Source organism: Sinocyclocheilus grahami, unplaced genomic scaffold, assembly GCF_001515645.1.
Source record: "Sinocyclocheilus grahami isolate Dianchi unplaced genomic scaffold, SAMN03320097.WGS_v1.1 scaffold168.1, whole genome shotgun sequence".
In the NCBI taxonomy this organism is placed as follows: domain Eukaryota; kingdom Metazoa; phylum Chordata; class Actinopteri; order Cypriniformes; family Cyprinidae; genus Sinocyclocheilus; species Sinocyclocheilus grahami.
This window is the reverse complement of record NW_015505347.1, coordinates 726989-754753: the sequence shown is the minus strand read 5'-3', so window position 1 is coordinate 754753 and position 27765 is coordinate 726989. Positions and strand designations below refer to the sequence as shown.

Below are 27765 nucleotides of genomic sequence, written 5' to 3'. Positions count from 1 at the left end.
CGACGCTGCAGCTGGCACTGTATCGATATTGTGGCACGTGTGCAGCAGTGGACCACGCTTAATTTGTTAAAAATTTTACAACATTTAAAACGGAGTAGAAAAGTGCAAGGTTTCTAAAAAAAAATTAATAGATCATATATAGGCTACAACAAGGTTTAATCTGGCCGCAGAGGAACACAACTGGGTTGCCTGATATACAGAGACGTCTTCAATATTCTATTCTCAGAAAAGTGTAATTCATCAACTGTTCATTTACGACAGAGAGAGAGAGAGAGGCTGTGTATGTATGAATTAACACAGTTTTGCCGTGTTTCTCTATTAACAGTAAAGCTGTGGCTTTAATTCCTTTAGAAACAATGACGCTACCAGCTTCTTGTTGAGAAAGATAATGTAGCTCTTGAGCGATTAAGCTATTTAGTTGATAAAACTGCGTGGCAGCGCTAAAAAGTTTGTTCCTGAACGTCTGAGTTCGGCCGCAACGTGATCTGTGCGTGTGACTGAACTTAACATCAAACTGCTTCTGTTTCACACAAATGCTGGCACAGATGTGCATGTTCGGCTAGAGTCGCTTTGAACTCGTGCATCTTCAGAAGCGGAGTTGCGCGGAAAGTTACAAAAAATGTCGTGCACACCACCAGGCGTGTGCTGTGTTCACATTGCACGATGGATCGGCGACAGGGGGTTTCACATTGCATGACTTCACAATAGGAAGAATCGCTGACAGCTCTGTCTGGTGCAGGGTTGCCAGGTTTTCGCTATAAAACCCGCCCAATTACTACTAAAAACAAGCCTGAAAATTGCTTTCGAGGGGGTCTCCCAGTAAAAATCGCGTTCGGGGGGTAAAATACACATTTTTTGCCGGGGTTCTCCTGGTACAATTCACATTCCAGGGCCTAAATATCACGTTATTGGGGTCGCTTCAACCTGCTGACATAAAAAACAACCGGCGGCAATCGCAGATTTGGCAACACTGGTCCGCAAACTACGTTTCATATAACTCCTCCCCGAACTTCCCGCTGCCCTGTATCTTGGTCTCTCATTGGCTGTAGGTCATCGCCGATGTGTTTTTCAGTCAGAAATCATTTCACACAGTGTGATTGTGAATCACCGACAGCTCCAGATATTTAGCATGCCAAATATTTCACGGGCGTGTCGGCAATTCCCTCAGATCGCATCTTTGATAATTCACACTGCATGATTGTCACTCGCGTGAACGAGCACCGATTTGCCTCCGATTTTGGGCATTTGTCGGCGATTTCGCAAAACCTGTCGGCGAGTGAAAAATCGGGCTAAAATTGTGCAGTGTGAACTCGGCATAAGCAAACTTGCGGACGCGTCGAGTATAAATCAGCCTTGAGCGTGGGTGCGTTAGATACAGTGAAGACAGCGCATTAGTTTAGAACTCTTCTAATTTTTTTTTTAATTGTAGAGAGTGTGTTAATTCGTGCAATGATAACCCACCAGCAATGTAAATGATTTTTTAAAATATATTAGAATGAGAACATTACAATATAAATTTTTTTAGAACAAGTACGTTATTATTTATGGGCTTAAAAACAAGATGCAAACAATCATGTGCACAATGTAAACATGAAACATGCCATTACCTATATTGTACTGTGGTACAGTTATGGAGGCCCTTCATAATGCAGAGGTCAACTGCCTGCTCTGCCAATAGTTAGAAATGGCACTATAGTAAGCAGTGTGAGGTGAAATTCAGTGCAGTCATGTATCGTGATACGTATCGTATCGTGGCCTCTGTATCGTGATACGTATCGTATTGTGACTTTGCTGGTGATACACAGCCCTAGTGTGCATGTGATTGAGCAATGTGTAGGGTCGAAATTAAACTGAAATTGCATTAAATCATGTCAAAAAAGCATCCCAGAATGCACCTGATGAAGCTGGTTGATGATTGACCAAAGTGAGCAGAGCTGGATTTCAGACAAACAAAGTTGTTTTCATTTGTTCACATGTTTTGGTTACTAAATAATTCCCATTCTTTTGTTTATGTTAAAACGTGTTACTCTCAAGTGTGAGAAATTCTCACAGGTGATGACACATACAACTGATCTTCTTGGTTTTCAACATTAACGTTGCACTGTGGGTTTTAAAATGGTCTTAATTCACCTTTCCACAAATTAAGGCCTTAAAAGGGTCTTAAATCAAGTTGTATATTCACTAAGTCATGGCATTAAATTAATCAAAAACTTGATTTTGATGGTTTTCTTTTGGGCTCCTTCCATCTATTCCTTACATGTTCTTTACTTGGACTTAAAAATGTCTTAAAAAGTCTTAAAAACCTGCAGAAACCCCACAATACTTTTCACACATGCATTTATCATATCAACAGACTGCTTGTACGTTATCATTAATAACAAAATTGCAAAAGTTCCAGGCAAAAAGACTACAAAATTTACTACAGATGTCTAATAAAACCATCACGGCCGTATTGTGATCTGAACACACAGAGGGCTTGTGGGAATTGCAGTGTTTATTCAGTAAATGAATGTTAAGCGCACTCCTTCGCCTCAGGGCTTGTTACGCACTTTGATGTACAGTTGCTCCTCTGAACGATTTGATCCATTTCATCTCCTTGATCCTGCAATGTCCATGGAGTTTCTATTTCGCTTCAGGCCAGAAACATACTCCACACAAGTACGCAAGCGCAATGAATGCTTTGATGATGCTTGCCAGCTGCTCAATTTGTGTTTTGACCCATTTTGCATGCATGAGATCGAGCCTCTGTGGCTAGAAGCGTATGCATTCACATACTCAACCATATATTTCTTTATTCAAAGAAAATGAGTGCAGAAAGTGTGTGCGCTTGGGATGAAACACCTGCAGGTCCTTTGAGGTTTATAGAGTTTCTCACCTGTTGATTAAAGACATCAGGGGCTCTCAAAGAGTCGCCAATCGCTCTAATGAAAGCACTAATGTGTGTGCGACTTTGCTGATTCATATGCGCATGAGAGTGTGCTTGGCATCTATTAACTCACAGACAGCAGTAAAAGTCACACCAGCCCTCGTCATACTGAACCTAAGAGACTTTAATTGTTCATCATAAAGTTAGCAGACAGCGTCACACTGTAGGACGTCCCTGCAGCCCCCAAACATTTGAGCGATTTCCTGCTTAATTTCTTCATTGATGGATGATAAAGTCAATGTGAAATCAACCACAACCCTGTTTACTGTCTTAATGCACATCATTTTTAAGAAATAATCAATCCCTGATAGATAAAACCCTGTTTTGTCTCACTGAATATTCTGTTTCGCTCAGAAATATGTCACATTATTTATAACCCAGTAAAATGGGTTGTGAATGCTGTTTCATGTTGATTAATTGTTTCTAAAGAGGTAAATGCTTATGAAGCATTTGCAATGCATCGTTTAAAATGCAATGCAGAAAGAATTGATCTTTAGCTGATCCGTGACTCCATTAGCACTAATGTGTCATTGCACCTCAGTATATGTCTTATGCAATATGAATCTATGCATATTTACATTTAACATTTAGCAGGTGTTTTTATCTGAAGCAACAAATGAAGAATATTGCATGCAGTTTATGATACGAAAGCCAACGATGCTTGAAATATCATGTTTCAAGACTTAGCTAGAATTGTATAGAAGCTACATATGTAAATATGTAAATTAAGGCCTTAAAAGGGTCTTAAATCAAGTTGTATATTCACTAAGTCATGGCATTAAATTAATCAAAAACTTGATTTTGATGGTTTTCTTTTGGGCTCCTTCCATCTATTCCTTACATGTTCTTTACTTGGACTTAAAAATGTCTTAAAAAGTCTTAAAAACCTGCAGAAACCCCACAATACTTTTCACACATGCATTTATCATATCAACAGACTGCTTGTACGTTATCATTAATAACAAAATTGCAAAAGTTCCAGGCAAAAAGACTACAAAATTTACTACAGATGTCTAATAAAACCATCACGGCCGTATTGTGATCTGAACACACAGAGGGCTTGTGGGAATTGCAGTGTTTATTCAGTAAATGAATGTTAAGCGCACTCCTTCGCCTCAGGGCTTGTTACGCACTTTGATGTACAGTTGCTCCTCTGAACGATTTGATCCATTTCATCTCCTTGATCCTGCAATGTCCATGGAGTTTCTATTTCGCTTCAGGCCAGAAACATACTCCACACAAGTACGCAAGCGCAATGAATGCTTTGATGATGCTTGCCAGCTGCTCAATTTGTGTTTTGACCCATTTTGCATGCATGAGATCGAGCCTCTGTGGCTAGAAGCGTATGCATTCACATACTCAACCATATATTTCTTTATTCAAAGAAAATGAGTGCAGAAAGTGTGTGCGCTTGGGATGAAACACCTGCAGGGACTTTGAGGGTTATAGAGTTTCTCACCTGTTGATTAAAGACATCAGGGGCTCTCAAAGAGTCGCCAATCGCTCTAATGAAAGCACTAATGTGTGTGCGACTTTGCTGATTCATATGCGCATGAGAGTGTGCTTGGCATCTATTAACTCACAGACAGCAGTAAAAGTCACACCAGCCCTCGTCATACTGAACCTAAGAGACTTTAATTGTTCATCATAAAGTTAGCAGACAGCGTCACACTGTAGGACGTCCCTGCAGCCCCCAAACATTTGAGCGATTTCCTGCTTAATTTCTTCATTGATGGATGATAAAGTCAATGTGAAATCAACCACAACCCTGTTTACTGTCTTAATGCACATCATTTTTAAGAAATAATCAATCCCTGATAGATAAAATCCTGTTTTGTCTCACTGAATATTCTGTTTCGCTCAGAAATATGTCACATTATGGCAGTAAAATGGGTTGTGAATGCTGTTTCATGTTGATTAATTGTTTCTAAAGAGGTAAATGCTTATGAAGCATTTGCAATGCATCGTTTAAAATGCAATGCAGAAAGAATTGATCTTTAGCTGATCCGTGACTCCATTAGCACTAATGTGTCATTGCACCTCAGTATATGTCTTATGCAATATGAATCTATGCATGTTTACATTTAACATTTAGCAGGTGTTTTTATCTGAAGCAACAAATGAAGAATATTGCATGCAGTTTATGATACGAAAGCCAACGATGCTTGAAATATCATGTTTCAAGACTTAGCTAGAATTGTATAGAAGCTACATATGTAAATATGTAAAGAAAAGAGAGGAAATGTTCATTTATAAAAAGAGTTTCCAAACTTTTTTATCAGCCAAACCCCTTAGACATGAAATATTTACTACTGTATTACTATTATATTTACAAAACTGTTTAAATAATTTAATGACACATTCACATGTTCATGGTTCTCTAATGTCAGTCAGTGATCACACTGTAATTTTACCTAAATAAAGTTAAATATAATAATAGTAAAATAAATAATAATAATAATAATTATTATTATTATTATTATTATATTTTGTAATAATAACAATAATTATTCTTATTGATATTAATACTAATCATTATTACATACAGTATGTAATCATTTTAATATTTTTTATTTAATAATATTAATAATAATAATGATATTATTATTATTATTATATTTTGTAATAATAACAATAATTATTCTTATTGATATTAATACTAATCATTATTACATACAGTATGTAATCATTTTAATATTTTTTATTTAATAATATTAATAATAATAATGATATTATTATTATTATTATATTTTGTAATAATAACAATAATTATTCTTATTGATATTAATACTAATCATTATTACATACAGTATGTAATCATTTTAATATTTTTTATTTAATAATATTAATAATAATAATGATATTATTATTATTATTATATTTTGTAATAATAATTATTATTATTGCTATTGCTAATTATTACATATGTAATCATTTTTATAATTATTTTAATAATAATTATTATTATTAGCTTTAATTATTGCTTATCATTATTACATACAGTATGTAATCATTTTAATATTTTTTATTTAATAATATTAATAATAATAATAATGATATTATTATTATTATTATTATATTTTGTAATAATATTAATTATTATTGCTATTGCTAATTATTACATATGTAATCATTTTTATAATTATTTTAATAATAATAATTATTATTAGCTTTAATTATTGCTTATTCTTAAAATATTACTAAAGTAATATTTATTTATTATACTGATTAATTTTTTGAATAATAATAATTATTATAACTATTAGTTTTAAAGCTAAAAGAAACAAGGAAAGAAGTATGTTACTGCTGTAACTTACAATTGTACTGTAAAAGACCTTTATTTATAGGAAATATGGTTTAGCTCAATGATATTCATCTGCTAGTCTGCAGAAATTTAGATGCATTTCATGCCGCTGCTAATGTAACATTAGGGACAGTCCCTGCGACATCTGCACCCACGTAATTCCCGAGCGGCAACCTCCCACTCTCTGTCTGAAGCCAACAAGGAAGTGACTTAAACTGTAATTCATCAACTGGCCGCTAGAGGCTGGCTGCAAAAGGAAGTCAATCCCATAGACTCCCCATGTTAAAATGTCCAACTTTACAGCAGAAAAAAACATGTTTACAGCCTGGTTCAAAAATGATTTTGGTCTATATAGCTAATTTTGCCCTTCATGACAACTGTGAGGGGGGTGCATTTTACTAACTCATCCGTTTAAATTATATTAAGCCTTAAAGTTCTGCATAGTTAAGGGCGTGGCCACTTGAGTGACAGGTGGATTGCCGCTGCTGTCACCTCCGTCGATCTAGGTGGGCGTGGTTTCAGCAGCCAGCTCCCGCCTCTTTGCCCATTTTTGATTATCCGGGGGTGATGCGCTGCCAAGATGGCGACGGCTGGTTCCGCCTACTTTAGGCTTCAAAACGCTCGTCGGAAGTCTACGGGTTACGTCACGGACGCTACGTCCATGTTTTTATACAGTCTATGGTAATTACTCTCATTCCCTCTATGACACATGCATCTCACTGACATTTCTGTCTATTTGCCGAGTCATTCTCTCTCTGTGTCTTCTGATAGGTGAATAGTTGTGGGCGTGTGATTGAGGGCGTGGCCTGTATAAAGAAGGAGGGGTGTAACGGTGAAGCAGAGCATCGGGTTTCAAAGAAAAACCTGGAGCAGAGCGACTCCTCCCCTGACTCCACCCACCAGAACGGCACAGACACGCCTTCCGGAGCAGACGGAGACTCCGCCCCTTCCACTCCACGGAAGAAACGAGGGCGGCGGAAACTCCAGCACCCAGAGCGCCGTGAGTCACCTGTCTGTAGTTCAGTCGGTCTGATCGACTTCAAATGTGAAATGTGTCAGAAAATACAATTTAGAATGCGATGAAAGCAATGGCACGAGGTGCTATTGCGGCGTACACTAATTCTTCATTTAGAATCGTCTTTCAGGAACAATTTAGTAAAAACAATGACACTCTCTTCAACTGTCAACATGTTTAGAATTAGCTAGCTAAATAATAAATATTTGGTTTAATGGAACAAACATTTGACATTAGCTATATCGCCCCCTTAAGTACTTCCACATTAATGCAGGCTTGCATCAGTGCGTTGGCCAAGTATTTTCCATCTGTTTCAGTTTTTCCTTTTAGCCTTGTTTTCTTCTAAATGACCTCTGTGTTTGTCTTTCAGACATTGAGGAGGACGACACCAGCAGCGATACCAGCAGAGGAGAGGTGGGGACTCAAAAGACAGTGAAATATTGTCGAATAAATAACATAATACATTTTGAGAATTGCATTTCATAAATGTATAAATTTACAGGACTAGGGCTGCAACATTTAGGCAAAAATAAAATATCTATTTTATTTGTTAAAAATGTATTTATGTTTTTAGCGATTTACAAGCTCAACGTTGGTTCTACTTGTTTGTAGGGCTGCACAATTTGGGCAAAAAATTGTGGTTTATATATCAATATGATTATATAATAATGTTATTATTACTAAATATAAATATTAAACAATAAAATAAATATTGCTATTATAATATTTCACTTTAAAATAAAAAAAACTATCAAACTATTACAATGATTTCTATCATCATTATTACTAAACAAAAATATGAAACAAAATAACAAATATTGCTATTATAATATTTCACTTTAAAATTAAAAGGAGTGTTTAAGCATAAAAATATAATAATGTTTTATTTTACAGCACAACTGTAAAATTACAACACTAATTGCAAAACTAATATTTCTTAATTTCTTTGTTTTCAAATGTTATGTTATATATATACCAAAAAAGCTTCTCTTTTGTTGACAACTAATAGTTTATAAGTGCTTCTTATTACAAGTTTGGAAAGGCGTTGAGTTCCCGAATTCATGTTATAATTGACCCAAACTCACCGCGAGAGTTTAGTGCGAAACAAGAAACTGAAAACACTGGATCATTAGCTGCTCGCGAGTAAACAAACACAGTGCTGCACTTCAATCTGAAACGTGCAGTGCATATATTTATTTCATTAAATCACAGCTTTGCAACGTGATAGTCATTTAGTCTCCACATTTAGTCATATCGCGATTTCGGTTTTATTTTGATGAATAGGGCAACCCTGCACAGGACTGCACAGAATCTCCGAGAGTTGCTTGGAGAACTGGTTTAAATTTAAACTAATTGGTTATCTGGACCCAGTCGGGTGGTTCAGAAAGGTCTAGTTAATGCATCACACAGAGTTGACCATCTGTGATTGATCTGCTCCTGCTCGGTGTGGATCACGGGAAATAGACGACATGCTCACGAGAACATGCCAATGGAACGTTTCAGGCTTTGTTTATGTGAGAGACATGAATGTGTAAAGCCGAAACTTGGCCCAAGTGGCGCTGTGAGTCGTAACATGCCAAAGAAATGTGTTTACAGGCTGTTGAACACGTTACGGGTGTTTTATTAGGGCTACATACGCACTGTAATTCACAAACATACACGGAGTAAATAAAGCCGCCTACAAATTGGTTTACACTGCAAAACAAGTGTTCGCGAAAGTCCTACAGGTTCCTACAGATCGCCTTGAAAAACATCTAAAGATCATGAAAGCGTGAGCTGTTTGAGTCTGTGATTTAACATGTGTGTGTTCCTAGGCAACTAAGAGAGTCGTGTTTGTCTTGTAGAGCGACGGGGGTCGTCTGAGGGGCCGGCAGGGCTGGGACATCAGTTTGAGGAGACGTCCCGTACAAAGAGAAACCTTCCAGGCCGGAGACCCCTATCACATCAGCCGCAGAGAGAAAGAAGAGTGGCTTGCCCGCTGGAGGAAGGAGAAGGTCAGAGAGACACCAGAAGTAAAGTACCGTTATTTACAGTCTATCAAAATCTTATATAATGTTTGTTACATTGATGTGAATTGGTTATCAATTGTTGTTTTTCATTACTATTATGTTATTAGCATTTGTTTCTTTTAAAGGGGTCATGAACTGAGAAATCTAAATTCTCTTGATCTTTTGATATATAAGAGGTCGTTGTGCTATAAAAACATTCTGTTGTTTCATAGCTCAAAGCTTTCTCGTTAGTCTAAAAGCAGCTTTTTCTGAAGCCAGTCTGCCAAAAAGACAGCTAGTGGAATGTGCCACTTTTTGACATAATAGTGTGGATAAACACCGCCTCCACAGAAGATGATCAGCGCCTGCTTCTACATCGCTGCCTCTTTAGCCCCGCCCACCGATTTGAGCACGTTGTGTAAATAACAAGAGCGGCAAACACAGCTCTATGCAGAAATCAAACGCTAAAATTTATTTGATGAATTTTATTTTTAAGCAAGTTTCAGACCACGTCAGGAAAAACTCGGTCCTTTGTTCACTTCATTTTACCGCGGATTTGTTTACAAACAAGGCACAATTGGATGCAGGATTTTCAGAAAAACGATGCTGTGCCGACTATATTGAATTCGACAGTAATGTCGCAACACAAGCACGAATAACTGTTTTCAATATGTGATCACTACTGCTTTGTCTGTTATTACAGATTGTTTGATATTTACTGAGTATTTATGCGTTTTTTACCTAAATCACTACCTAAATCACCCATCTGTGAAGAACAGAGACTGTCAAGCATACACAACTGTTAGCCAATCATATAAGTGGGCATTTACTTCCGAGCGCTCTGATGGGGGTCAAACAGGACAGAAAATCGCCTTTTACTTCTAAATTATTATGTTCTTTTTTTAAGTAAAAAGTTTAATAACATTATAAGTGGACTATAGAGAACAGCAGAAAATAAAAAACAGAGGCAGGTCATGACCCCTTTAAAATACATTGATTCATAGATGCTGGAATGGCAATAAAAATATTAATTTACAGTATATCAACAGCATTTGTGTAAAAGCCAGTTAGAGCTAAATCATTTAGATTTATGCCTTAATAAAAAAAAAAGTTAAAAAATGGCACTTACAATGGAAGTAAATGAACCGTGCCGATCAAGATGTATTTATTCATTCAGGATCTATATTGGATGAAGCCCTGAAGAATGTACATGATACAAAATGTGTTGACTAACAATATTCCTTTTATGCTTTTACTATTTTTTTTCCCCCAGAGAAAATATGAAAATAATTAATAATAATGATAATAACGTATTACACCTGAAGAAATTAAATCAGAGTAAATAATTAAACAATGAGGAAAAAATTAGCACTGTTTCTAGCTCATTCCTACTTCCGAGCGCTCTGATGGGGGTCAAACAGGACAGAAAATCGCCTTTTACTTCTAAATTATTATGTTCTTTTTTTAAGTAAAAAGCTTAATAACATTATAAGTGGACTATAGAGAACAGCAGAAAATAAAAAACAGAGGCAGGTCATGACCCATTTAAAATACATTGATTCATAGATGCTGGAATGGCAATAAAAATATTAATTTACAGTATATCAACAGCATTTGTGTAAAAGCCAGTTAGAGCTAAATCATTTAGATTTATGCCTTAATAAAAAAAAAAAGTAAAAAAATGGCACTTACAATGGAAGTAAATGAACCGTGCCGATCAAGATGTATTTATTCATTCAGTATCTATATTGGATGAAGCCCTGAAGAATGTACATGATACAAAATGTGTTGATTAACAATATTCCTTTTATGCTTTTACTATTTTTTTTCCCCCAGAGAAAATATGAAAATAATTAATAATAATGATAATAACGTATTACACCTGAAGAAATTAAATCAGAGTAAATAATTAAACAATGAGGAAAAAATTAGCACTGTTTCTAGCTCATTCTTAGCTTCCAAAGTTCTTAGTTTAAATGCAGAAATATGAAGGTTTTTAAGTCAATTCTGAATTAAAAATTGTGCATTATTTGAGTAGGGTTGTTAAAATAATCCGTTTAGCAGATGGATGAACTGGTTATACGTCACTTACATAATGCATGTTTGAGTTAAGAACACATGCGTGTTCTCGAGTTAGAGGTAACTAGAAACCGGAAGGGTTGGTAAGCGATTTTATCATGGTACCCTTTTGAGTAATGTTGGCAGGATATGGAAATGTATTGTATTTTCTGAATGCGTGTTACAGATCTTATTGTGAACGATTCATCCGTACATGTTTAATATTTATTTTTGATTTTTATTTTATTCTTATTTTGACCTTAATGTTCAAATATCATAACTCGATTTTCTAATTCTCTCTTTAATGACATATGCTGTACTTCTCTGATCATTTAGTTCACTTAAACCCTACTTCTTTTTCATACAACTTACATTCAGATCTGCCTCCAGCAATCAACGCCATTTTTTTTTCTATTTTTATAATCCATTTTACTTATGAATTTCACAATACAGAAGAAAAAATCTGTCGCTACTTCCTTTACATTACAATTTTAAGTAATCTAAGTGTCTATATTGTGTTTCTGGAATTGAAAAACGGTATTTTTATGTTTTTTCACTCTAAGTCAGAATAATTTTCTCTGTGTTGAATCCTGAACATTCCTTTAGAGACAAAGAAGAAAAGTGCTCAGTGTCTGCTGCTGAAGTTTGAAACGAGTTGAGTTAAGGACGTATGGAAAACTCACATCCTTCAGTATGAGCTGCTGAACGATACAAATGAGTGTGTTTATAAGGAATGGAAAACAATTTAGTACAATGTTGAGTGGTATGTATTCGAAACTCTCGAGTTGAATGCATACTGTGCTGGTGTGTGTGTTTTGTCCATTGAGGTAAGCGGAAAGTGAACATCAGTGGAAAGTCAGTTGGGTTGGGTTCTCTAAAATACGTCTACTTGTCTCACAGCCACTTATGTGTGTGTGTGTGAGTGAGTGTGTTTGTAGTAGTAGAGTGCTTGGCCACACTGTGAGGCCCTGTTTCCTGTAGAGGTGTGTGTGCTGTGCGAGTGTTGAACAAGGCAAACTCAAACCTAGCACTGAAGTATTACTGATGTATTATTTTAGTCCTGTGCAATGGTTTTACTTTGTTTAGCATTTACTTCATATTCAAATAAGTCTTAAAGATGTAAGTAATAGTTTTATATAGTTTGTGTGTTGCCTTTTGACAGGAATGGTTTATGTGTTTACATGCATTCATGCAAATACATTTATCAGTTTTTACACTACCATTCATAAGTTTGGGGCTAGTACGCTTTAAAAAAAAAAAAAAAGATATTAATACTTTTATTCAGCAAGGATGCATTAAACTGATCAAAAGTGACAGTAAAGACATTTAGCTATTACAGAAGATTTCTGTTTCAAATAAATGTTCTTTTGAACTTCATATTCATCAAAGAATCAATGTATCACAGTTCGTATTTCTTATTGCATCAGCATTGATAATAATAAGAAATGTTTCTTGAGCAGCAAATCAGCATTTTAGAATAATTTCTGAAGGATCATGTGACACTGAAGACTGGAGTGATGATGCTGAAAATTCAGCTTTGCATCACAGGAATAAATTACATTTTACAATACATCCAAAAAGAACACAGGTATTTTAAATTGTAATAATATTTCATTTTACTGTATTTTTGGTTAAATAAATGCAGCCTTGATGAGCGTAAAGAGGTTTCTTTCAAAAACACAAAAATCAAACTATTTTAAATAGTAGTGTCTGTGCCATTGTAGTTCTAGTATCTAATTTATGTGCTACTAAGTTCCTCAGAGTAAAAACCTGACAAACTTTTGCAAATCTAGCAACTAATTCTTCCTCAAAAGCTCTCACTGTATCTTAACTTTATAAACATGACTTTGTCTCCTGTCAGACTGATGAAAAGCGGTGCACCCTGACTCCTGAAAATTGCATAAAGCCCTGCTAATCAGATTTTAGCTTGCCATTTTGTGTTCAATATGCATCAAACGGCCCATGAACGAACTCTGGGTGGTCCTTGACACGAGTCTCATAGTATAATACGACCATTTATACAAAAAATTATTCTGCTCTCTAAGCGCTTGTGTTCAAGCCCATGTGGATTTTGCTCCACAGATTTGCACTGAATCATAAATGAACACCCCGTGAAATATTTCCACTAATTTGATTATGCTTTTTAGCTACCAATTAGAAAATAAAGGTTCCAAAGGGGGGTTTGGCAGTGATGCTATAAAAGAACCATTCAGTGAACAGTTAAAAAAAATAATCATTTTAAAATTCTAAAGAAACTTTTTCCACTATAAATGACCTTTTGTGGACTGGAGACCTTCCATGGATGTTAAAGTATCTTCATGGTACCATCAACGCCAATAAAGAGCCATTGTTTTTTTAGAGTGTAGTACGCCTAGCTCTGTTTTAACCATGTTTTGGTGACCTGTTAATGGGTAATATTAGTTAGAATGCTAAAAACAGCCCTAGTAATAGATAACAAAGGTGGTCTGAATGAGTGTTTTGTGTGATGAAGTATTAAAGCGTGTGTTTATCCGGGGCTGCAGGGGTTTTCAGGGGCTGCTGTGTCCTCGGCTCACCCAGCAAGGGCTGTTTCTCTTGGGTCGCAGAGATCCCGCCCACTGCAGCCTCTGGATCTCATCAAACTCTGGCGCAGCGCTGCTACGGCGCTTCACGAAGACCTGATTACAAACATGTGTGTGTGTGTGTGTGTGTTTGAGAGAATCACACATGGTGTGTGAAGCGGTTTAGTTTATGAAGACACTATAAAGAATAACGTAATTATTTGTAATAGTGTTTTCTTTTATATTTCCTTAAGGAGTTTCCTCTGTGTGTGTGTGTGTGTGTGTGTGTGTGTGTGTGTGTGTGTGTGTGTCGCTCTCTCATTCATTCTAGGCTCATAAATCGTGGCTTAATTGAAGCTTTCCGTGTTTCTCAGTAACAGAGACCATCGAAATGTCTAGTAAAATCCTTCCTGGGGAAGAAATCAATCATTATCTAATCTAAACCCACACACACACACATTTATTTCTCTCTTTTCTCTGGTCGGCGCTCCGCTCTCGTTCAGCATCTCATTTTGCTGCGGACGCCCTTCTGGTCCCAGGTTTTTGCAAACCCTCTGTGACCAATCAGCGCTGAGTCATGTGACCCGCGAATCCCAAACAAAGACATTGTGCGTGTGTCTCCCCCCTTTCTGATTTAAAAGTGTCTTTTTGCCTGCGTACACACATGCACACACACACAGCTAGCGGGACGGCCGATCAGACACAGCAGCTTGTGTGGGTATGTGTGCACTGTGTGCAAAAAGTGTGTGTTTAGCACAGAGAATGAAGGTAGAAAATGCTGACTTGGCTGTTTCATAAGAGTGTGTGTGTGTCATTTTAAACCAAACATAAAAATTGTAGCTCTGTACCTTTAATAGATACTAGTGTACACTGTATACTATATATTGTCTATTTTTTTTAAATAGTATGTGCAATAGTATGCATCACACTCTTAAAATAAAGGTTCTAAAACAAGGTTTTTGCATCAGTACCATAGAATAACTATTTTGGTTCATTAAATAACCTTTCAATCAACAGTTCTTAAAAGAACCATTTTTTCTTAGTCTGAAGAACATTTTAAAAATATAAAGGACATTGTTCCGCTATAAAGAAGTTTTGTGTGGGGAAAGCTTCCATAGATGTTAAAGAATCTTTGCGGAACCATCAAAGCCAATAAAGAACCTTTATTTTGAAAGTGTAGCACTGATAAACATTTAAACAGTAATATGCTTAATGCTAAATAATGACCTCATTATTTTATTTTGCATGCCAACATGTTTATTTTGCATGTAATATGTGACATTTTGCATGTAATATTGACAGTCAGATCGAATAATGGGTCAAGATGTCAAAAATCAGTTAGTTATACAATAGATATGGAAGGTCAAGTTGAACATGTTGCAATGCTGGGAAGTCGTGGCCTAGTGGTTAGAGAGCCGGACTCGTAACCCAAAGGTTGTGGGTTCAAGTCTCGTACCGGCAGGTGGGTAGGTGGGGGTAGTGAATGTACAGCCTTTAATACCACGACTGAGGTGCCCTTGAGCAAGACACCGAACCCCCAACTGCTCCCCGGCCAGCAAAAAAGCAAAAAAAATGGCTGCCCACTGCTCTGGGTGTGTGTTCACGGTGTGTGTGTGCACTTTGGATGGGATAAATGCAGAGCACTAATTCCGAGTATGGGTCACCACACTTGGCCACATGTCATGTCACGTCACTTGTGGGATATAGTGTGGTAATGCTGTTGTTTACTGTGCACTTTGACACATAGTAGTAAAAAAAAAAAAAGCATAGTATATACATTGCATAATTTAGAGTGCTGTTAGTATTCTATCCTGAACATAGAGAGAGTGGTTAAAGGCACAATATGTACGATATGTATGTAATACGATTTTTTTGTATTAAAATATCCAAAAACCACTAGAACAGTTTTATATATTTTGCTGACTTGTGTACTTAGATTATCCCAAATGTTTCGAAGAATGTTTAAATCCAGAGAAATAAGAAATTTTAACTAGTGACACGGAGCGTGTCTATAGTGTCATTGTGTCGCCTGCCAATGACGTCATCCCTCGATTTCCGGTTTTGTTTTGTAGAAAACATGGAAACACCAAAGACGCTTTAATATGCTATGCATTTTATTAGACGGGACGACCGCACAGAGTAGCATTATAACAGAACGTTCAAATGTATCTAGTATGATAAAACAGCGCTGCTTACATTCGCTGCTTTCCGGAATGAGCGGAAGCGGTCGACTGTGGCATAATAAAAGCTCCGCTGCTTTCGAGCCGTGTGTCGCGCTCGTTCAGCGGCCTCGTTTTACTTCAATGGCTTTCAGCCTCACTCTGCTTCATAATACGACGTTAATAAATCTTTAGTACATTAGCTCATCCATGAACATGATTTCTGCCCGAGTCCCGTCGGATTGCATCGGCTGTGGGGATGAAGACGACAACTCCCATGATTCCACACTCAGTCAAGGCATCATCTAACTACGCCTTTGTTTCTTTGTTTGTTTTGAATACGCGCCCTCTAGTGGCGAAAAATTACATATTGTGCCTTTAAGTGCTATTGGATTTCTGTATACACTGGTTGCAAGTTTTTGTTTTTTTCTTTTCCATACTGTATGTTTAATGCATTTATTCATTTTCGAATGGCATTGATGGTCACTTTGAGCTGAAAAGGTTTAAATTGTCATGTGTGAGGAATTTGACTAAATTCTTACACTATGATGCGATAAAGTTGAGTTTCCCAAACTGAGGTTCACGAACACCAGGGGTTTTGTGAGGAAACTGCAGGCAACATTATACTGCATAATTAATTTAATCAAAAAATTTAAGCTTAAAATAATAATAATAATAAAACGCTTATTAAACTAATTTAAATATTTGTTTTTCCTGCATGTCATGTTACTATTAACTGACATCAGAGAACCACAAACTTGCAAATGTGTTGTTACATTATTGAAATATTAACTTAAAATCTTAGGTGGACTTACTGAATATTTCAGGTTCAGATGACCAAAAAGTTTGTGAATCTCTGTGATAGAGCAACAAATTATAAATCACTGATGTTTTGTCAGTTTTTGGGTGTCTGCTTCTGTCACGTTGCACAGGTTAGTCCCACACATCATGAGATCTCATTGGTCTAAAATCTGTATTAGCTGCATATTAAACATCAAATATTTTCTGATTGGCTTTGTATTAGTTATTGCTGGAAATGTATTGCATTGTGGGTTAGGACACTGTGTAGAATTTGTTCAGTTTATTTAAGGTTTGTGCCAATACAATCATATATATTTATACGTTTTAATTTTTTCATTATATTGCATTGATTAAGCTAGAGATATATGTATATTTGTATAAACAATAACGTTCCAAATTTTGAAGTCAATAAGATTTTTTTTTTAAAGAAATTAATACTTAGGATGCCTCAAAGTAATCAAAAGTGACAGTAAATGCATGTATAATGTTACAAAAGTTTCTATTTCAAATAAATGCTGTTCTTATGAGCTTTCTAGTCATCAAATAATCCTGAAAAGAATCCAGCAAATCAGTAATATTTCACAGTATTACTGTTTTTACTGTATTTTTGATCAAATACATGCAGCCTTGGTGAGCAGAAGAGACTTCTTTCAAAAACTCTTAACTGATCCCAAACTGTGTTTGATAAAGTGTCCAAATGCTTTACGAAAAGGAGTGACATTTGTATAGAAATGAGCCTGAGAGACTTTAGGGTGACGGTGAGGTTGGGGTCAGAGGTCGTTCACGCCTGGGTCACGATCATAAAGCTCTCAGCTCTTGAAACTCGTCATAAAGCCAAGGGTCGTCGCGGAGGCCAAGGGGTCAGAGGGTGTGTTCAGGTCATAGTGGGAGATGTTCACACACTTTACTCGAGAAGTTTGCAAATGGTTTCTATGTGTCGGCACATAGAAACACTGTCGCCATTTATAGCGTGCCAATGTGGACTGCAGCAGGAAATTAGGTAATCTGGTAAAGACCGCATTTCCCAGGGTGCACTGGGCCGTTTGCCAAAGGGCTGCTGGGTAACCACCAACACAACCACTATAATGCCATGGAGACACGACTAGAAGAGGACGAACAATCTGAATCAGATAGTTGATCTGTTCCAAAACCTAGTGAGCTGCCTATTTAGGCAGTATTTTAAGGTGCGTTTCGGTTCGAATGAAGAAAAGGTTCCAAAAGGTAGGCGGTGACGTTATGCTGCCTGCTAAAATTTTGGCCAAATTCTAAGGCAGCATCGCATGTATTCATCACAAATGAGGCACTCCCAGAATGCATTGCTCGGTAAACATTTCTGATTGAAAAAACATTAATTTAATTGAAAATGGGTTATTTTACTCAATATTTGTATGTTTGTTTATCATAATTATGTGTTATGTTGCAACATGCTAACGTCAAACTCTTTTATCAGAGATGATTTGAGGAGACAGAATAATCATAAAAATGGATGAGAGAAATCATATTGTTCAATAAGACTTCAAACCATTCATTTGTGATAGAGAAGTAAAATACTTTATTGCATTGTCAGATGTTATTGCTGATTATTTGAATACACTACCATGTTTTTTAAAGAAGTCTCTTCTGCTCAACAAGGCTGAATTTATTTGATCAAAAATACAGTAAAAAGATTAATATTGTGAAATATCATTGCAATTTAAAATAACTGTTTTCTAATTGAATATATTTAAATTTTTTATTCATTCCTGTTATGAAAAGCTGAATTTTAAGCATCATTACTCCAGTATTCAGTGTCACATTTTATTTTTATTATCAATGCTGAAAAACAGCTGCTTCATATCTTTGTGGAAACAATTATACTTTTTGGCAGGATTCCTTAAAGGGGGTCATAGGAATATCAACTTGTGGAAAATGGGCATCCTATGACCCCTTTAATAAATAGAAAGTTCAAAAGAGCAGCATTCATTTGAAATATGTATTTTTTTTTTACATTATAAATGCTACTTTTGATCACATTTACATTTAGTCATTTTGCAGACGCTTTTATTCAAAGCGACTTACAATTGGGGAATACATAAAGTGATTCTTCTTAAAGAGGCAAACAGACACAAGAAGTGCTTGTAATACCAAGTTTTAGGTATTGTTCAAATAAGTACAAGATCAATTTAATGCATCCTTGTTTAATACAAATATTGATTTCTTTAAAAAAATCACGAGATCGCTCACTAGGGTTTGAGTATATGTGTGTGTCCATGTTCTTGAACTTGAAATTTGTAAATCTAATTACAAGTCTGTAATCAGCACCACAGATGACAAAAACATGACACATTTGCATATGTGATGATTTATTCATCTGATTGAGCTTTGTGTTCGGCGCCAAACGATCCGCACCCTGTTTAAACCTGTATTTAGCGCTGAGCATCTGAGATGGATGTCAATGCCAGGTCCATCTTCTGTTTCCATCCCTCATGTGAAATGTATGCAGGACCGCATTGAGTTTATGTGTCTCCACTGACCCGTCAAACAGGCCTGTCTTCTGTATTTTACGTCCCTGTGTTTCGGTGTGATTAGCTGCTCTGCGGTTGGCCGTTTAGTGGGGTTGAAGGTCATATGAGGCGCTTGTGTCCTTCCTGCAAAAGGTCACACAAGAGAAACCAACAGCTGCTTGAAGGTTTCACTGTCTCACATTCAGTAGTTACAAAAGAAGCCAAAGCATTGCGAATGAAACTGCAGAAATGTCTGAAACATCATGTGTATCCTTGTGAAAAATTACACTTTAGCAAACTTTTAACTAGAGGGACTTTTGTTAAGGAAATAATATACTTTAAAAGCATATAGTTCCAAACTGAATGTTAATATTGCATATTATTTACAATTATTCAAATTACAAAATGTAATATATAGTTTAAATTTATATTAACAGCAAATTGGTTGAAGTTAGGAGTGTTTTTTACTCACTTAAGTAGGACTTCAGTGCATATTTATATGTTATTTCATAATTATGTTGTTTTTGAAATTTGGTTGTAGAATGTATTGACAAGCATTTATGGTAAATTAAATATACTTTGATGTCACTTCTATCGAAACATATGACATGCATTTAAATATATTTGTAATTACACATTTTTAATGATAAAGTTGCAATTGAGTACATTTGAAATGTAATAAATTGTAGAATAACATACTACAATTAAACATGTTCTGATTCAGAGATATAGGTCTTGCTAAACAGTTGCTAGCGTGTGGCTTGGCAGCTGCCAGTGATGGTACTCCAAAGGCTGTGGATGACAGTCAGATTTGAAGATATCCCTCTTTGGGTTTGGGTTGTTAAACTAATAAACTAGATGTGTGTCTGAGTCAAAAGAGCCAATCCCTGTGTCTGTATGATGTTCTGGTGCTGAGATGTGGTTTATTTATGCTACCAAATGGTTGCTAGGTTGCTTTAAATGGTTGCTAATGTGTTGCTAGACAGTTACTAGGGTGAAAAAATCCAAACCAAATCTCTATGATGTTATGGTGTTAACATATGACTTATTTATGCTTCCATATGGTTGCTAGGGTGTTCTGCATAGTTGCTAGGATGTTGATAGACACCAGTTTCCATGGTGATAATTACTCTCCATTCTGAGTCAAAAGAGGCCACCCACTTGTCTCTACGATGTTCTGAGCCACAGATATACCTCTCGCCGGTTTTTAAATGGAAGTCTATGGGCTTGTTGATAGGTTGCTGTAACTGGTTGCTAGGGCATGGCTATAAAGTTTAAATGTTACTATTTATTGGCTGCTTGCCAGGACAAGTCAAATGAGCCCACCCCCCAAGTCTCTATGACATTTTGATGCAGAGATGTGAGGTCAGAAATTTCGGTCCAATGTAAAGTCAAAAGAGCCAATCCCTGTGTCTGTATGATGTTCTGGGGCTGAGATGTGGTTTATTTATGCTACCAAATGGTTGCTAGGTTGCTTTAAATGGTTGCTAATGTGTTGCTAGACAGTTACTAGGGTGAAAAAATCCAAACCAAATCTCTATGATGTTATGGTGTTAACATATGACTTATTTATGCTTCCATATGGTTGCTAGGGTGTTCTGCATAGTTGCTAGGATGTTGATAGACAGTTTCCATGGTGATAATTACTCTCCATTCTGAGTCAAAAGAGGCCACCCACTTGTCTCTATGATGTTCTGAGCCACAGATATACCTCTCGCCGGTTTTTAAATGGAAGTCTATGGGCTTGTTGCTAGGTTGCTGTAACTGGTTGCTAGGGCATGGCTATAAAGTTTAAATGTTACTATTTATTGGCTGCTTGCCAGGACAAGTCAAATGAGCCCACCCCCCAAGTCTCTATGACATTTTGATGCGGAGATGTGAGGTCAGAAAGTTCGGTCCAATGTTAAGTCTATGGGACTTTTTGCCCGATTTTTCAACCATTGTGTAAACATCATTTGCCCAATTTCTTAAAACATTCATAGCACACCTCTCCTCAATAAGCCACATGATTTGACGCCCCATTCCTGGGTGTGTGACAAACAGTTGTACGCTGAAGTTTTGTCCAGAATAAAAATATGTATGCAAGATCATTTTAATTTGTAATAATATTTCACAACTTTGCTGTTCTTACTGTGTTTTTGATCAAATAAATGCAGCCTTGGTGAGCAGAAGAGTCTTCTTTCTCACAATAAAAAATGTACTGTTCCCAGGCTTTTGAATGGTAGTGTAACTCAACATGCTTCTGCAGTAAAGGACTATGGAAAAATTATGAAGATGCATTTTCACTCAGAATCATCATTTATGTACACTTACATTTATACATTTAGCAGATGCTTTCATCCAAAGCAGTTTGTCAAAGAGCCAACAGTATTCGTGATCCACAATGTCAAGCTTATTATTAGATAAAAAATATGGAATATGAATGAAGCGGGTCTATGAACTGTTGGATTTCTACAATCCATATAAACAAACATTTGTTTCATTGACTTTTCTGCCAGGATACCAATAATTCTGGAGGGTTCAGAAGTCTAATACAGACACAGAGACATCCTGTCTTGTGTTAACTGAGAGTTTGTCCTCATATGACAGTAAAAGCCTGCAGGCTACATTTCCACAGTGATTTCAAATCCATATTTACCAAAACACACACACACTAGTATTGCTGGAAAAAGATGTTCAGATAAAGACGTTTCTTGAGCAATATGAGTGAAAATCCTTTCAGACCCTGTGTGTTTGTGTCTGTATTTCACCTTGGTGTTTGTGTGCCTCTGTGTCTTTAAGGAGGAGAAGTCCCAACTGGTGATCACCATGAGTGACATAATGGACGACCAATCAGCTGTGGGCTCTCAGAAGGAGGAGGAGTCAGCTATCAACCTTCCATCCACACCCACACCTCAGCAGCAGCACACTGACCCCGCCTCCCCAACGGTCGCCACGACGCCCGAGCCGCCTCCCGTCGCCTGCGACAACAAAGTGATGGCGAGATCCTCAGAGATGGATCTTGAGTATGAGGTGAATATTTGAAGAGTTCCTTTGCAAAAACAGATATCTCCGTTTTTTAACAATTTTCAAAAATCATGTTTTTTCATTGTGCATTCCAATTAATCTCAGTCAAACTGCAGTTGGGTAATTTTGATAACTAAAAAATACAGCTAACTAACAATAAAACACAATAAAAACATGATAACATAATAAAAAAAAACATGATTTATAGAGTTATCTGTTTTTGCAAATAAACTCTTCATTTGTACTGATGGATCACATCACTCGTAAAAATAATGGCTCTTATTTGGTTTAAATAGGGTACACTTTGGTATTCCATGACTTGACGTGAGTTTATTAATTAATACATTTTTTATATTTATTAGATGTGCAAAATAAACCATTATTTAAAATAAAATTTAATTTGATTTAATATCAGCAAGCTAAGGCTGAACAAATATGAATAATAAATAATAAAAAATGATACACAAATATTTTCTCCCCACTTTTTGTGGCTTCGTATTTCATACTTGATTGCCAGTGCAATTCCAGAGCCAACAAATATGATTTAATATTTGTTCATATGTCATATTTATGATTATACATTAATTTGATTTAATGCTGAAATATTTTTATTATGATTAATATAAATTAATAAAGTGCAATAGTATTATCATTTTATTTAATATTTTTATTTTAAAATAATTACAATCAAAATTGTAATTTTTATTATTTGAGTCATATTGAGTAGGTCAAAAACAGTGTGTCAAAAAAAGTTGACATTAAACAAGTATTGTTTAAAATATACTTCATTTGTTGATTCTGCATTACTTTGAGGATATAATGCTTAAATATATTAATTCTGATTATTATAAATGAACAAACAGTACAACAGTATTATTACTAATTATTTTTGTTTAATATTAATCAACATAATTTATTATTTTATTTAAATATATGTATTATGATTCTGAATTAAATGCATATTAATTATTAATTAGATAACAATATTAATTTATATAAAAAATATGAAATACTAATTATTTTTGTTTAATATTAATCAACATAATTTATATTTATTATTTTATTTAAATATATGTATTATGATTCTGAATTAAATGCATATTAACTATTAATTAGATAACAATATTAATTAATATTAAAAATATGAAATAGTTGTAAATGAACATTAAATTTACATTTTTCCAATTAATCACAGAAAACTACTTTTTTCCCCCTTTTTTTTTTGTCCTGCTGCAAACCTCATCTAAAATTATAGAAATTAAAAGTTGAATAAAACATTTAATAGTTTGACTTCCTGAGGTTGATTATTTGGGGGGTTTTTTGTTTTGTTTTTTGAAGGTCGAGCAGCTGCTTTTTCCAGTGACCATTTGCTGAAAATTAAAAATTGACTCAATTTTAGGCTTTATTGTGTTCCCTAATTGTGCACATTAGATTCAGCAAAGTAGCTCTTCTTATCAAGAATCAGGTTTTGCTGTCATGTGACCTGCAGTATGTGAAGCTGGCTTTTGTTTTTGTGTGTTTCAGGATGGCCATGGGTTCGGGATCGGAGAGCTGATCTGGGGGAAGCTGCGGGGATTCTCCTGGTGGCCCGGCCGGATCGTGTCGTGGTGGATGGCAGGTCGCAGTCGGGCCGCTGAAGGCACCCGCTGGGTCATGTGGTTTGGAGATGCCAAATTCTCAGTGGTGAGTCAGTCGACCAAGCAGGATCCTTCATGAGTACTGATAAGAGACGTTATAATGAGCATCCTCTTCTCTGTCAGGTGTGTGTGGAAAAGCTGTTGCCCTTGAGCAAATTTGACAAGTCTTTTCATCAGCCCACCTACAACAAACAGCCCATGTACAGAAAAGCCATCTATGAAGTTTTACAGGCAAGTCATGATATTTCTGTCGTGTGTGTTATTGTATGTGTATGTGTTTTCTCATGTTGTTTTTGTGGATCTCTGTTCAGACGGCGGGTATGCGTGCCGGTAAACCGTTCCCTGTGTGTGTGTCCACCGATGACCCGGACATATCGAACAGTGTTGAAGTGCACACGCGGCAGATGATTCAATGGGCCAACACTGGGTTTCTCCCTTCTGGTGCCAAAGGCCTGGAGCCGCCACCAGGTAATGTATCTAACAAGCACGCAGCCACAGGCCCAGATTAGAGTTTTATTATTTAAGAAACGTTTTTTATGTTTATATTAGGGATGTAACGATTAACCGCGAACCGCTTGAAAATCGATTCAAATATGTGACAATTCAAATCGGTTGAGATGCTAAACAAATTGCGATTCATTTAGGGGTAGAAGTTTATATGAATCCATGTCTGAGGGGAACTTACTGTCTTTAGAAAAGTTTAGATGGTATTTTTTCTTTTCATCTTGCCTCTGTATAATGCATATTAAAGTTCATATGTGCAGCGCTGCTTTGTTTAAAGCGGAAACCAAGGAAACGCTTTACGCGCCACCTGCTGGCAGAGAGTGAATCTGCGTTCTCATTCAGCTCGTCCGCTGTTTCATGCAGATATTTTTTATGTATAGTTTCACAAAAATGAAGTCAAACCATTCTGTTTTTGCTTCAAATTTCGAAATTATACAATCTAATTTAGTTTAAAAACTGCTCATGTTGCATGTATTCAGCATCTTTGTTTGGATCAAGATTAAAATTCAGTGGTTGCCTCTAATTTTAAAAGGAAAGAGCACAGACAAAGTCTTAGTTTGTTTATATGAAGAGATTTATTTTGTGTTATTTATTTAATTTTGGGCTTGTTTTAAAATTTACATTTACATTATATTAAAATTTAGTCATTTAGCAGACACTTTTATCCAAAGCGACTTACAAATGAGGACAGTAGAAGCAATCAAAACCAACAAAAGAGCAATAATATGCAAGTGCTATATTAGTATATTATTATAGTGTTATATTTCAATTTGACAAAGAAATGTGCTGCATTTTGTCCAAGCAATAATAAAAGGACACATTTAATTTATAATTTGTCTTAAATCTCATTTTGTAAAAAAAAAACAAATCGTGATTCGAATCGTGAGTTGAGTGAATCGTTACATCCCTAATTTATATGTTTATCAATATTTTTATAATTGTTTACTGAGAGTTAATTATTTATCACTATAATTAATTACTACTTCAAATATTATTGTGAAATATATTAAGTTAAATATAAATAAAATAATTTTGCAATTTATTATAGTTTATTATTTAATGTATTATTTTTATTGTTATAATTTTTTAATGATATTTTATAATTTAATGAATGATATTTGTTATATTTTGATATATTTTATTATTGTTTGTATTATATTTTTTCTTTTAATTAATGGTATTTATGGTATGGATTTGTTGTTTTTTATTTTTATTATTTGTTTATGTATTATATATTTTTTAACAAGTTTTAATCATTTTATTTTACATTTATTTTGATTAATTTAATTTAATTTATAATTTATTCTGTTCCTCAAATAATTTTTTGGATAGCACAAACCTGATGATTTGGCCTTGGAGGAATTTGATGAGATGAATTAATAATATCATTATAATTAATTGTAATTAATTGCTACTACAAATATTGTTATATAGAGTGTTATAAATAAAAATATATACTATTGCTTTTTATTATTTATTAGATTTATATTTTTAAGAATAAAAAAATTATAATTTAATTGCAATTTTATTTTGATTAATTACATTTTATTTATTTATTCTGTTGCTCAAATTATTTTGGATAGCATAGACCTGATAATTTAGGAAGAATTTGTTGAGAAATGTTTAGCCATTGAGAGACTTTTTTGAGTGCAGACAGATCTGAACAACGACATTGTTGAGATCTCTTTTGAAACCGTGTAGGAGACGAAATATAAATTCCTGTAGTCTTATTTTCACCATAAACATGAGAAGCAAAAGCCTTTCAATTTCATTGCTGTCTAAGATAAACAATTGCGATGTTAAAGAGATTTGTGTGTTTATTTGTGCATGTCCTTTAGCGGAGCAGAGTCCATATACTGAGGTATATCCAGAGATGTGGGTGGAGCCTGAGGCCGCTGCGTACACGGCTCCGCCCCCTGCCAAGAAACCCAGGAAAAACAGTGTCGAGAAACCCAAAATCAAAGAGATTATTGATGAAGGAACCCGAGGTATCACACACACACACATACAGTAAACCAGCTTCACATTTCACATATACTGTTCCTACTTGAAAAGCAGTGATTGTTGACGCTATGTCTGGTTTTCCTCAGAGAGACTCGTGTATGAAGTCAAACAAAAGTCTCGCAATATTGAAGGTGAGTTTTCTGTTGAATTTGACCTTTGAATTAAAAAAACTCTATCTATATATATATATATATACAGTATATATTAGGGCTGTCACGATATTAGATTTTTCACACCACGGTTATTGTGTCCAAAAGAATTCACGATATCGATATATCGCGATATCTATAGAAACCTTAGGGAATCAGCCAAATTAATATTTACTTTGTTTATTTAGTTTTTCTTTTTACCCAATGAACATAAGGATACTGATAAACACAGGGCACATGCATTTTCACTTCTTCTTCTTCTTCAGGTCACAGCTGACCTGAGACTCTGGTTTTCTCGGTCTTCTTTGAAGCTCCTTATGAAATAACAAGAGAGAAAATACTGTCAAGTTCAACAGTATAATGAATAAATATTAACATCAAATCTGATACTTTAACCTGTTAACTTGCGTACCCGTATTTGAATCTCTTTAACCTATAGTTGCGCCGGCGCCAATGAAGTCATGCAGTTAACGCGCTTCTAATTCAGTATTAATGTGCACCCAGAATGACCGCAGATGAGGCATTAAGTGCATGGCACTGCAACCAACTTTACATTTTACAGAGTTTAATGTGGTCGCTCAGTTTTTCTATATCAGTTTTAATCGTGTAATAGATTTGAACAAAGAAATCAATTGCTACACAAAGGCAGTATTGGCCATGACTTGATTGCAAATACAAATACAAAAATTAGACGAGTAAAGAAAACGCGGTTCTTATTAAAAGAATCACCCTTTTATTTAAATGTATTAAAACAGGAAACCACTGTTAACAGGTTAATGTAACATTTCCCATTCAATGACTTGTAAAATAATGGCAACTTACTGTCTGGATAATATTGAACATGGTTCTTCTGAGATATATTCATCTGCAGACCCGCGGCATGGATACTAATGGTTCTTCTTGGAGTAGTGCGGCCGCGCGCTGCATCTTCTTGTGTGACAGGTGTCAGTGTTAAGGCGCAATACTGCCACCTGGGAGGTCAACCAGGTGCTGGCGCTGGAGTAGGCTATTTGCGTGTCGTGTTATCATAAGTATCCTGTTCATTTTAAATATCATGGTTATCACCAATACCGGTATATCCTCACACCCTAAATTAACACGATGTCGATATTTCATTATTTGAATATCATGGTTATCGTCAATACCGGTATATCGCAACACCCCTAATATATATATATATATATATATATA

The 27765-nt window shown here is 35.5% G+C and overlaps 1 protein-coding gene across 4 annotated transcripts in view; it reads left to right on the top strand.

The window, feature by feature from the left end:
* The window catches only part of dnmt3aa (DNA (cytosine-5-)-methyltransferase 3 alpha a), a 58345-nt gene that overhangs the window by 17099 nt on the left and 13481 nt on the right, over positions 1-27765 (top strand). For 3 of the 4 annotated variants that reach the window (XM_016282907.1, XM_016282905.1, XM_016282908.1), the window contains 9 exons: positions 7002-7230; positions 7616-7659; positions 9090-9257; positions 22056-22286; positions 23805-23963; positions 24041-24148; positions 24229-24385; positions 26260-26409; positions 26512-26556. In XM_016282907.1, the coding sequence (XP_016138393.1) occupies positions 7002-7230; positions 7616-7659; positions 9090-9257; positions 22056-22286; positions 23805-23963; positions 24041-24148; positions 24229-24385; positions 26260-26409; positions 26512-26556 (1291 nt within the window). The remainder of the gene's footprint in view (positions 1-7001; positions 7231-7615; positions 7660-9089; positions 9258-22055; positions 22287-23804; positions 23964-24040; positions 24149-24228; positions 24386-26259; positions 26410-26511; positions 26557-27765) is intronic. The other variant, XM_016282906.1, reaches the window with a different exon arrangement.